General features: G+C 41.1%; 2 protein-coding genes across 2 annotated transcripts; both read right to left on the reverse strand.

Annotated features, from left to right (window-relative positions):
* Positions 1 to 1606: 1606 nt before the first annotated feature.
* LOC122320993 (serum response factor homolog A-like) lies at positions 1607 to 2044 on the reverse strand. The gene has a single exon (XM_043209674.2). It carries the CDS (start codon positions 2042 to 2044, stop codon positions 1607 to 1609), a length of 438 nt encoding a protein of 145 aa, XP_043065609.2.
* Positions 2045 to 8726: 6682 nt separating this feature from the next.
* Positions 8727 to 9467, reverse strand: LOC138926033 (putative uncharacterized protein DDB_G0268364). The gene has a single exon (XM_070278318.1). It carries the CDS (start codon positions 9465 to 9467, stop codon positions 8727 to 8729), a length of 741 nt encoding a protein of 246 aa, XP_070134419.1.
* Positions 9468 to 13208: the final 3741 nt, after the last annotated feature.

The following is a 13208-nucleotide window of genomic DNA, read 5'->3' on the forward strand; positions in this document are numbered from 1 at the left end:
AGCTCTGGTAAAGGTCAAATTTTCACCTTCCCTATACTGGATATCACTAAATTCGAATAAAATGTTATTTAATTTAGTTCTTTCTTCTTCATTAAGATGATTTATTCGAAATTTATTATTTTCTTCCAAGTCATTATTTAAAGATAACACACAAAAAAAAAAAAGTGTCCGGGTTGGGAGATCAGAGTACCCTATTCCCATGTATTTTGGACCGCTGAACACGAATCTGAAGTCCGTTTTGGTCCTGCACGTGTACGTTTCTTCCTAACCTCAAAAAAAGTTTTACATTTTTGGAGGTATGCGACTTTATTTTTAATTTATTGGATTTTTATGAAACTGGGTACCCAGGGGTTTTTGGGGTCGCTGATTACGAATTTGAAGTCAGATTTTCAAAATTCAATATGGCGGACTAATTTTCAAAAAATTCGTGGATTTTCATTGTTGAAAATTCGTCCGCCATATTGAATCCGCCTTATTGAATTAGGGAAATCTGACCTTAGATTCGTAATCAGCGACCCCAAAAACCCCTAAGTACCCAGTTTCATGAAAATCCAAAAATTGTTCGAAAATTCGTCCGCCATATTGGATCCGCCATATTGAATTTTGAAAATCTGACTTCAAATTTGCCAATGGAAAATGATTATTATCTCAGTCATTGGTGTATCTTTATACCATTGCAGAGGGTATTATAATTTTGTCCAAAAGTGTGCAACGCAGTGAAGGAGACATCTCCGACCCTATAAAGTATATATATTCTTGATCAGGATCACCTCCTGAGTTGATATGAGCATGTCCGTCTGTCCGTCTGTCCGTCTGTCTGTCCGTCTGTCTGTCTGTCCGTTTCTACGCGAACTAGTCTCTCAGTTTTGAAGCTATCGTCTTGAAACTTTGCGCACACCCTTCTTTCCTTTGCACGCAGTATATAAGTCGGAACGGCCCGGATCGGCCTACTATATCCTATAGCTGCCATATAACTGATTGATCGGAAATGGTATAACTTTGGTGTTTTTAAAGTTAGAGAGTTCAAATTTGACAAGAGAGCTATTTTTGATAAACCATTACGACATGCCAAATTTCATAAGGATCGGCCGACTATATTTTATAGCTGCCATATAACTGAACGATCGGAAATGGTTTTTGGTAGAAATACCAACTTTCGTATTTTTGAAGATAGAAGTTTGGGACTTTTTTTAGATTTTTTATTTTAGTTAATTAGTTTTATTATGATGTAATCATAGGGATCGGCCAACTATATCCGATGTTTGCGATATATATCCGGTTTTAACTGCAAGGGTATATAAACTTCGGCTCCGCCCGAAGTTAGCTTTCCTTTCTTGTTGTATTTGTATTTGTATTTGTGTTTGTGCTTATGTTTATACTGGAGCTGTGCTCTTTTATATGAGTATTTTTATCAATTTTACATTTTGTATGTTCCATTACTTTTTGTTTATATTTTTCGATTTCTAAATCTAAGTCTAAATCTAATTGTAAATCTAATTCTATTGGTTTATTTAGTTGTTGCTGTTGCTGTTCTTGTTGTTGTTGTTGCTGGTGTTGCTTAATTTCATCATTTGTGACGAGTATGGTTGTGTTTGTAGTTGATGTTTTATTTTGTTAATGATGATATTGATGATATTGGCGGTGACATGCCAGTTGATTGCATATATAGTTGCTGCTGTTGATACAGCGGGTTATGTTGGTTATGAAGATGTATCTGCTGCTGCTGCTGATGATATTGTTGTTGTTTCTGTTGATGCCATTGTGGATATTGCGGCTGCGGTCGCAGTGGCAATAGCAATGGCGGTGATGATGATGATAATGATGATGGTGGTGGCATCATTAATTTTTCTCGATTTTGTTGATATTGCTGCTGTTGTTGTCGCTGATGTTCATGCTGCTGCTGTTGCCGCCGCTGCAGGTGCCACCGCTGTTGTTGTTGCTGTTGCTGATGTTGTGGCGACAGCAACGATATCAGCGGCAACAGTGGCGGCGGTGACGATGATGATGATGACATTGACTTTGAAATTGATGTTGTTGTTGTCATCGTTGATGTTGTTGTTGTTTATGTCATCTTCAGCGGCAATAACGGCAGTGGTATATTTTACTGGAATCTATGTTTGTAACTATTGTACCTTTACCTATAGTTAGTGTTGTCGAATCTATCGATTTCGCTTTTTCTACTGAGTTGGCAGGATTAATTGTCATTTTATATTCAATGTTTTTGTTTTGAATCTTATTGGTGCTAATGCGATTATTTGTATTATTTTTATACCCTTGCAGAGGGTATTATAATTTTGTCCAAAAGTGTGCAACGCAGTGAAGGAGACATCTCCGACCCTATAAAGTATATATATTCTTGATCAGGATCACCTCCTGAGTTGATATGAGCATGTCCGTCTGTCCGTCTGTCCGTCTGTCCGTCTGTCTGTCTGTCCGTCTGTCTGTTTCTACGCAAACTAGTCTCTCAGTTTTAAAGCTATCGTCTTGAAACTTTGCACACACCCTTCTTTCCTTTGCACGCAGTATATAAGTCGGAACGGCCCGGATCGGCCGACTATATCCTATAGCTGCCATATAACTGATTGATCGGAAATGGTATAACTTTGGTATTTTTAGAGTTAGAGAGTTTAAATTTTAGGTGAGAGCTATTTTTGGCAAAATAATACGACATGCCAAATTTCATAAGGATCGGCCGACTATATCCTATAGCTGTCATATAACTGAACGATCGGAAATGACCCAACTTTCGTGTTTTTGAAGATAGAAAGCTGGAATTTAGTACAGACTCTATTTTTGGTCAGTTGATCCAACCTACCAAATTTCATTAGGATCGGCCGACTATATCCTATAGCTGCCATATAACTGAACGATCGGAAATGGTATTTAATAGAAATATCAACTTTCGTATTTTTGAAGATAGAAGTTTGGAACTTTTTTTAGATTTTGTATTGTAATAAATTGGAGTATATATTCCTATTCCCATAAGGATCGGCCAACTATATCCGATGTTTGCGATATATATCCGGTTTTAACTGCAAGGGTATATAAACTTCGGCTCCGCCCGAAGTTAGCTTTCCTTTCTTGTTTTTACTATTATTTTTATTTGGCGATTTGCCTTTTTATACCCTTGCAGAGGGTATTATAATTTTGTCCAAAAGTGTGCAACGCAGTGAAGGAGACATCTCCGACCCTATAAAGTATATATATTCTTGATCAGGATCACCTCCTGAGTTGATATGAGCATGTCCGTCTGTCCGTCTGTCCGTCTGTCCGTCTGTCTGTCTGTCCGTCTGTCTGTTTCTACGCAAACTAGTCTCTCAGTTTTAAAGCTATCGTCTTGAAACTTTGCACACACCCTTCTTTCCTTTGCACGCAGTATATAAGTCGGAACGGCCCGGATCGGCCGACTATATCATATAGCTGCCATATAACTGATTGATCGGAAATGGTATAACTTTGGTGTTTTTAGAGTTAGAGAGTTCAAATTTGACATGAGAGCTATTTTTGGCAAAATAATACGACATGCCAAATTTTATAAGGATCGGCCGACTATATCTTATAGCTGCCATATAACTGAACGATCGGAAATGACCCAACTTTCGTGTTTTTGAAGATAGGAAGCTGAAACTTAATACAGATTATATTTTTGGCCAGATGATTCAACCTACCAAATTTCATTAGGATCGGCCGACTATATCCTATAGCTGCCATATAACTGAACGATCGGAAATGACCCAACTTTCGTGTTTTTGAAGATAGAAGTTTGGGATATTTTTAGGTTTGGTTTTTGTATTATAATAAATTGGGTAATATTATCATATTCTCATAAGGATCGGCCAACTATATCCGATGTTTGCAATATATATCCGGTTTTAACTGCAAGGGTATATAAACTTCGGCTCCGCCCGAAGTTAGCTTTCCTTTCTCGTTTTTGGTTGCTTTTGTTTTTTTTTTGATTCTTAATCATTTTTTCTCAACGGGGGGAGCCTTGAGAGCCAGAGGAGCCATGGGCTTGCCCATCTATGATTTAATATATATATGTATATAATATATATTGTGAGGAGAATTAGTCTCCTTACACGCTAAGACAGATAACCGAGTGGGGCCAAGGAGGGCCGAGGAGGCGCGAGAGCGGCGACAGGGCGCGAGCAGCACCGGCCAATCATTAGGTGGCCGCAGGAGATAGGCCGAGGACCAATACGAGCGGGGAGGGGTAGGGTTCCACCATCGAGTGCAAAGACGGAATCAACGTGGAACGTAACGGTTCCCGGAGCAGCAGCAGACGAATAGAAGGGCAAGGTTTCATCGCCCAGTGGGAAGACGGAAACAACGTGGAACGTAACGGTTCCCGGAGCACCAGTGAACGAATGGAAAGTCAGTGAGGGCGGTGAGGGGCAGAGCTCCATCATCGAGTGGGAAGACGGAGTCAACGTGGAACGTAACGGTTCCGGGAGGGGGCGGTGAGGGGCAGAGCTCCATCATCGAGTGGGAAGACGGAGTCAACGTGGAACGTAACGGTTCCCGGAGCACCAGTGAACGGATGGAATGTCAGTGAGGGCGGTGAGGGGCAGAGCTCCATCATCGAGTGGGAAGACGGAGTCAACGTGGAACGTAACGGTTCCGGGAGGGGGCGGTGAGGGGCAGAGCTCCATCATCGAGTGGGAAGACGAAGTCAACGTGGAACGTAACGGTTCCACGGTAACGGTGATGGTGGTGGCTGTGGCGATTGTGATAGTGATAATGATGTAAATTGTTGGTTTTAATCTTTTTGCCAATGGAAAATGATTATTATCTCAGTCATTGGTGTATCTTTATACCATTGCAGAGGGTATTATAATTTTGTCCAAAAGTGTGCAACGCAGTGAAGGAGACATCTCCGACCCTATAAAGTATATATATTCTTGATCAGGATCACCTCCTGAGTTGATATGAGCATGTCCGTCTGTCCGTCTGTCTGTCCGTCTGTCTGTCTGTCCGTTTCTACGCGAACTAGTCTCTCAGTTTTGAAGCTATCGTCTTGAAACTTTGCGCACACCCTTCTTTCCTTTGCACGCAGTATATAAGTCGGAACGGCCCGGATCGGCCGACTATATCCTATAGCTGCCATATAACTGATTGATCGGAAATGGTATAACTTTGGTGTTTTTAAAGTTAAAGAGTTCAAATTTGACAAGAGAGCTATTTTTGATAAACCATTACGACATGCCAAATTTCATAAGGATCGGCCGACTATATCTTATAGCTGCCATATAACTGAACGATCGGAAATGACCCAACTTTCGTGTTTTTGAAGATAGAAAGCTGAAACTTAATACAGATTATATTTTTGGCCAGATGATCCAACCTACCAAATTTCATTAGGATCGGCCGACTATATCCTATAGCTGCCATATAACTGAACGATCCGAAATGACCCAACTTTTGTGTTTTTGAAGATAGAAAGCTGGAACTTAGTACTGATTATATTTTTGGTCAGATCATCCGACCTACCAAATTTTACAACGATCGGCCGACTATATCTTATAGCTGCCATATAACTGAACGATCGGAAATGGTTTTTGGTAGAAATACCAACTTTCGTATTTTTGAAGATAGAAGTTTGGGACTTTTTTTAGATTTTTTATTTTAGTTAATTAGTTTTATTATGATGTAATCATAGGGATCGGCCAACTATATCCGATGTTTGCGATATATATCCGGTTTTAACTGCAAGGGTATATAAACTTCGGCTCCGCCCGAAGTTAGCTTTCCTTTCTTGTTGTATTTGTATTTGTATTTGTGTTTGTGCTTATGTTTATACTGGAGCTGTGCTCTTTTATATGAGTATTTTTATCAATTTTACATTTTGTATGTTCCATTACTTTTTGTTTATATTTTTCGATTTCTAAATCTAAGTCTAAATCTAATTGTAAATCTAATTCTATTGGTTTATTTAGTTGTTGCTGCTGCTGTTCTTGTTGTTGTTGTTGCTGGTGTTGCTTAATTTCATCATTTGTGACGAGTATGGTTGTGTTTGTAGTTGATGTTTTATTTTGTTAATGATGATATTGATGATATTGGCGGTGACATGCCAGTTGACAGCAATGATGGCATTGATGGTAACTGCTGCGATTGTTGCTGTTCTTGTTCTTGATGAAGTTGCGGTTGGAGCGGTATTAAGTGGCCTTGATCCAGGTCCACAATTACCGTCCCATACGGCCCCATGTCAATATCCGCGATATTTCGAATACTTGGCGGTTGCAACAGCAATGGCATTTGATTGGAGAGATGCTGTTGCTGTTTCTGTGGATATTGTTGATTTTGTTGATGATGCTGATGCTTATGCATTTGCTGGTATTGCATATATAGTTGCTGCTGTTGATACAGCGGGTTATGTTGGTTATGAAGATGTATCTGCTGCTGCTGCTGATGATATTGTTGTTGTTTCTGTTGATGCCATTGTGGATATTGCGGCTGCGGTCGCAGTGGCAATAGCAATGGCGGTGATGATGATGATAATGATGATGGTGGTGGCATCATTAATTTTTCTCGATTTTGTTGATATTGCTGCTGTTGTTGTCGCTGATGTTCATGCTGCTGCTGTTGCCGCCGCTGCAGGTGCCACCGCTGTTGTTGTTGCTGTTGCTGATGTTGTGGCGACAGCAACGATATCAGCGGCAACAGTGGCGGCGGTGACGATGATGATGATGACATTGACTTTGAAATTGATGTTGTTGTTGTCATCGTTGATGTTGTTGTTGTTTATGTCATCTTCAGCGGCAATAACGGCAGTGGTATATTTTACTGGAATCTATGTTTGTAACTATTGTACCTTTACCTATAGTTAGTGTTGTCGAATCTATCGCTTTCGCTTTTTCTACTGAGTTGGCAGGATTAATTGCCATTTTATATTCAATGTTTTGTTTTGAATCTTATTGGTGCTAATGCGATTATTTGTATTATTTTTTTTACTATTATTTTTATTTGGCGATTTGCCTTTTTTTTGGTTGCTTTTGTTTTTTTTTTGATTCTTAATCATTTTTTCTCAACGGGGGGAGCCTTGAGAGCCAGAGGAGCCATGGGCTTGCCCATCTATGATTTAATATATATATGTATATAATATATATTGTGAGGAGAACTAGTCTCCTTACACGCTAAGACAGATAAACGGGTGGGGCCAAGGAGGGCCGAGAGGCGCGAGAGCGGCGACAGGGCGCGAGCAGCACCGGCCAATCATTAGGTGGCCGCAGGAGATAGGCCGAGGACCAATACGAGCGGGGAGGGGTAGGGTTCCACCATCGAGTGCAAAGACGGAATCAACGTGGAACGTAACGGTTCCCGGAGCAGCAGCAGACGAATGGAAGGGCAAGGTTTCATCGCCCAGTGGGAAGACGGAAACAACATGGAACGTAACGGTTCCCGGAGCACCAGTGAACGAGTGGAAAGTCAGTGAGGGCGGTGAGGGGCAGAGCTCCATCATCGAGTGGGAAGACGGAGTCAACGTGGAACGTAACGGTTCCCGGAGCACCAGTGAACGAATGGAAAGTCAGTGAGGGCGGTGAGGGGCAGAGCTCCATCATCGAGTGGGAAGACGGAGTCAACGTGGAACGTAACGGTTCCGGGAGGGGGCGGTGAGGGGCAGAGCTCCATCATCGAGTGGGAAGACGAAGTCAACGTGGAACGTAACGGTTCCACGGTAACGGTGATGGTGGTGGCTGTGGCGATTGTGATAGTGATAATGATGTAAATTGTTGGTTTTAATCTTTTTGCCAATGGAAAATGATTATTATCTCAGTCATTGGTGTATCTTTATACCATTGCAGAGGGTATTATAATTTTGTCCAAAAGTGTGCAACGCAGTGAAGGAGACATCTCCGACCCTATAAAGTATATATATTCTTGATCAGGATCACCTCCTGAGTTGATATGAGCATGTCCGTCTGTCCGTCTGTCCGTCTGTCTGTCCGTCTGTCTGTCTGTCCGTTTCTACGCGAACTAGTCTCTCAGTTTTGAAGCTATCGTCTTGAAACTTTGCGCACACCCTTCTTTCCTTTGCACGCAGTATATAAGTCGGAACGGCCCGGATCGGCCGACTATATCCTATAGCTGCCATATAACTGATTGATCGAAAATCGTATAACTTTGGTGTTTTTAGAGTCAGAGAGTTCAAATTTGACATGAGAGCTATTTTTGGCAACACATTCCGTCACGCCAAATTTCATAAGGATCGGCCGACTATATCTTATAGCTGCCATATAACTGAACGATCGGAAATGACCCAACTTTCGTGTTTTTGAAGATAGAAAGCTGGAATTTGGTACAGATTATATTTTTGGTCAGTTAATCCGACCTACGAAATTTCATTAGGATCGGCCGACTATATCCTATAGCTGCCATATAACTGAACGATCGGAAATGGTATTTGGTAGAAATATCAACTTTCGTATTTTTGAAGATAGAAGGTTGGGACTTTTTTTTAGATTTTTTATTTTAGTTAATTGGTTTTATTATGATGTAATCATAAGGATCGGCCAACTATATCCGATGTTTGCGATATATATCCGGTTTTAACTGCAAGGGTATATAAACTTCGGCTCCGCCCGAAGTTAGCTTTCCTTTCTTGTTATTGTTGATATATAATAATTTTTTTCAGCTTTACATTTTGTGTGTTCCATCACTTTTTGTTTGTATTTTTCTAGTTCTAAATCCAGATCTAAATCTAAATCTAATTCTATTGGGTTATTTAGTTATTGCTGCTGCTGTTCTTGTTGTTGCTGTTTATTCTTATTATTTGTGACTAGTATGGTTGTGGTTGTAGTTGATGTTCTATTTGTTGATGATATTGATGTTGGTGGTGACAGGCCAATTGGCAGCAGTGATGGCATTGATGGCAACTGCTGTTGTTGTTGGAGATGCGGTATTAAGTGGCCTTGATCCAGGTCCACAATTACCGTCCCATACGGCCCCATGTCAATATCCGCGATATTTCGAATACTTGGCGGTTGCAACAGCAATGGCATTTGATTGGAGAGATGCTGTTGCTGTTTCTGTGGATATTGTTGATTTTGTCGATGATGCTGATGCTTATGCATTTGCTGGTATTGCATATATAGTTGCTGCTGTTGATACAGCGGGTTATGTTGGTTATGAAGATGTATCTGCTGCTGCTGCTGATGATATTGTTGTTGTTTCTGTTGATGCCATTGTGGATATTGCGGCTGCGGTCGCAGTGGCAATAGCAATGGCGGTGATGATGATGATAATGATGATGGTGGTGGCATCATTAATTTTTCTCGATTTTGTTGATATTGCTGCTGTTGTTGTCGCTGATGTTCATGCTGCTGCTGTTGCCGCCGCTGCAGGTGCCACCGCTGTTGTTGTTGCTGTTGCTGATGTTGTGGCGACAGCAACGATATCAGCGGCAACAGTGGCGGCGGTGACGATGATGATGATGACATTGACTTTGAAATTGATGTTGTTGTTGTCATCGTTGATGTTGTTGTTGTTTATGTCATCTTCAGCGGCAATAACGGCAGTGGTATATTTTACTGGAATCTATGTTTGTAACTATTGTACCTTTACCTATAGTTAGTGTTGTCGAATCTATCGATTTCGCTTTTTCTACTGAGTTGGCAGGATTAATTGTCATTTTATATTCAATGTTTTTGTTTTGAATCTTATTGGTGCTAATGCGATTATTTGTATTATTTTTATACCCTTGCAGAGGGTATTATAATTTTGTCCAAAAGTGTGCAACGCAGTGAAGGAGACATCTCCGACCCTATAAAGTATATATATTCTTGATCAGGATCACCTCCTGAGTTGATATGAGCATGTCCGTCTGTCCGTCTGTCCGTCTGTCCGTCTGTCTGTCTGTCCGTCTGTCTGTTTCTACGCAAACTAGTCTCTCAGTTTTAAAGCTATCGTCTTGAAACTTTGCACACACCCTTCTTTCCTTTGCACGCAGTATATAAGTCGGAACGGCCCGGATCGGCCGACTATATCCTATAGCTGCCATATAACTGATTGATCGGAAATGGTATAACTTTGGTATTTTTAGAGTTAGAGAGTTTAAATTTTAGGTGAGAGCTATTTTTGGCAAAATAATACGACATGCCAAATTTCATAAGGATCGGCCGACTATATCCTATAGCTGTCATATAACTGAACGATCGGAAATGACCCAACTTTCGTGTTTTTGAAGATAGAAAGCTGGAATTTAGTACAGACTCTATTTTTGGTCAGTTGATCCAACCTACCAAATTTCATTAGGATCGGCCGACTATATCCTATAGCTGCCATATAACTGAACGATCGGAAATGGTATTTAATAGAAATATCAACTTTCGTATTTTTGAAGATAGAAGTTTGGAACTTTTTTTAGATTTTGTATTGTAATAAATTGGAGTATATATTCCTATTCCCATAAGGATCGGCCAACTATATCCGATGTTTGCGATATATATCCGGTTTTAACTGCAAGGGTATATAAACTTCGGCTCCGCCCGAAGTTAGCTTTCCTTTCTTGTTTTTACTATTATTTTTATTTGGCGATTTGCCTTTTTATACCCTTGCAGAGGGTATTATAATTTTGTCCAAAAGTGTGCAACGCAGTGAAGGAGACATCTCCGACCCTATAAAGTATATATATTCTTGATCAGGATCACCTCCTGAGTTGATATGAGCATGTCCGTCTGTCCGTCTGTCCGTCTGTCCGTCTGTCTGTCTGTCCGTCTGTCTGTTTCTACGCAAACTAGTCTCTCAGTTTTAAAGCTATCGTCTTGAAACTTTGCACACACCCTTCTTTCCTTTGCACGCAGTATATAAGTCGGAACGGCCCGGATCGGCCGACTATATCATATAGCTGCCATATAACTGATTGATCGGAAATGGTATAACTTTGGTGTTTTTAGAGTTAGAGAGTTCAAATTTGACATGAGAGCTATTTTTGGCAAAATAATACGACATGCCAAATTTTATAAGGATCGGCCGACTATATCTTATAGCTGCCATATAACTGAACGATCGGAAATGACCCAACTTTCGTGTTTTTGAAGATAGGAAGCTGAAACTTAATACAGATTATATTTTTGGCCAGATGATTCAACCTACCAAATTTCATTAGGATCGGCCGACTATATCCTATAGCTGCCATATAACTGAACGATCGGAAATGACCCAACTTTCGTGTTTTTGAAGATAGAAGTTTGGGATATTTTTAGGTTTGGTTTTTGTATTATAATAAATTGGGTAATATTATCATATTCTCATAAGGATCGGCCAACTATATCCGATGTTTGCAATATATATCCGGTTTTAACTGCAAGGGTATATAAACTTCGGCTCCGCCCGAAGTTAGCTTTCCTTTCTCGTTTTTGGTTGCTTTTGTTTTTTTTTTGATTCTTAATCATTTTTTCTCAACGGGGGGAGCCTTGAGAGCCAGAGGAGCCATGGGCTTGCCCATCTATGATTTAATATATATATGTATATAATATATATTGTGAGGAGAATTAGTCTCCTTACACGCTAAGACAGATAACCGAGTGGGGCCAAGGAGGGCCGAGGAGGCGCGAGAGCGGCGACAGGGCGCGAGCAGCACCGGCCAATCATTAGGTGGCCGCAGGAGATAGGCCGAGGACCAATACGAGCGGGGAGGGGTAGGGTTCCACCATCGAGTGCAAAGACGGAATCAACGTGGAACGTAACGGTTCCCGGAGCAGCAGCAGACGAATGGAAGGGCAAGGTTTCATCGCCCAGTGGGAAGACGGAAACAACGTGGAACGTAACGGTTCCCGGAGCACCAGTGAACGAATGGAAAGTCAGTGAGGGCGGTGAGGGGCAGAGCTCCATCATCGAGTGGGAAGACGGAGTCAACGTGGAACGTAACGGTTCCGGGAGGGGGCGGTGAGGGGCAGAGCTCCATCATCGAGTGGGAAGACGGAGTCAACGTGGAACGTAACGGTTCCCGGAGCACCAGTGAACGGATGGAATGTCAGTGAGGGCGGTGAGGGGCAGAGCTCCATCATCGAGTGGGAAGACGGAGTCAACGTGGAACGTAACGGTTCCGGGAGGGGGCGGTGAGGGGCAGAGCTCCATCATCGAGTGGGAAGACGAAGTCAACGTGGAACGTAACGGTTCCACGGTAACGGTGATGGTGGTGGCTGTGGCGATTGTGATAGTGATAATGATGTAAATTGTTGGTTTTAATCTTTTTGCCAATGGAAAATGATTATTATCTCAGTCATTGGTGTATCTTTATACCATTGCAGAGGGTATTATAATTTTGTCCAAAAGTGTGCAACGCAGTGAAGGAGACATCTCCGACCCTATAAAGTATATATATTCTTGATCAGGATCACCTCCTGAGTTGATATGAGCATGTCCGTCTGTCCGTCTGTCTGTCCGTCTGTCTGTCTGTCCGTTTCTACGCGAACTAGTCTCTCAGTTTTGAAGCTATCGTCTTGAAACTTTGCGCACACCCTTCTTTCCTTTGCACGCAGTATATAAGTCGGAACGGCCCGGATCGGCCGACTATATCCTATAGCTGCCATATAACTGATTGATCGGAAATGGTATAACTTTGGTGTTTTTAAAGTTAAAGAGTTCAAATTTGACAAGAGAGCTATTTTTGATAAACCATTACGACATGCCAAATTTCATAAGGATCGGCCGACTATATCTTATAGCTGCCATATAACTGAACGATCGGAAATGACCCAACTTTCGTGTTTTTGAAGATAGAAAGCTGAAACTTAATACAGATTATATTTTTGGCCAGATGATCCAACCTACCAAATTTCATTAGGATCGGCCGACTATATCCTATAGCTGCCATATAACTGAACGATCCGAAATGACCCAACTTTTGTGTTTTTGAAGATAGAAAGCTGGAACTTAGTACTGATTATATTTTTGGTCAGATCATCCGACCTACCAAATTTTACAACGATCGGCCGACTATATCTTATAGCTGCCATATAACTGAACGATCGGAAATGGTTTTTGGTAGAAATACCAACTTTCGTATTTTTGAAGATAGAAGTTTGGGACTTTTTTTAGATTTTTTATTTTAGTTAATTAGTTTTATTATGATGTAATCATAGGGATCGGCCAACTATATCCGATGTTTGCGATATATATCCGGTTTTAACTGCAAGGGTATATAAACTTCGGCTCCGCCCGAAGTTAGCTTTCCTTTCTTGTTGTATTTGTATTTGTATTTGTGTTTG

Source organism: Drosophila bipectinata, chromosome 2R (assembly GCF_030179905.1).
Source record: "Drosophila bipectinata strain 14024-0381.07 chromosome 2R, DbipHiC1v2, whole genome shotgun sequence".
NCBI lineage: Eukaryota > Metazoa > Arthropoda > Insecta > Diptera > Drosophilidae > Drosophila > Drosophila bipectinata.

Bases quoted from the DNA above. Each gene is read 5' to 3' on its own strand.
- LOC122320993 (XM_043209674.2), bottom strand. From the start codon at position 2,044: ATGACAACAACAACATCAATTTCAAAGTCAATGTCATCATCATCATCG.
- LOC138926033 (XM_070278318.1), bottom strand. From the start codon at position 9,467: ATGACAACAACAACATCAATTTCAAAGTCAATGTCATCATCATCATCG.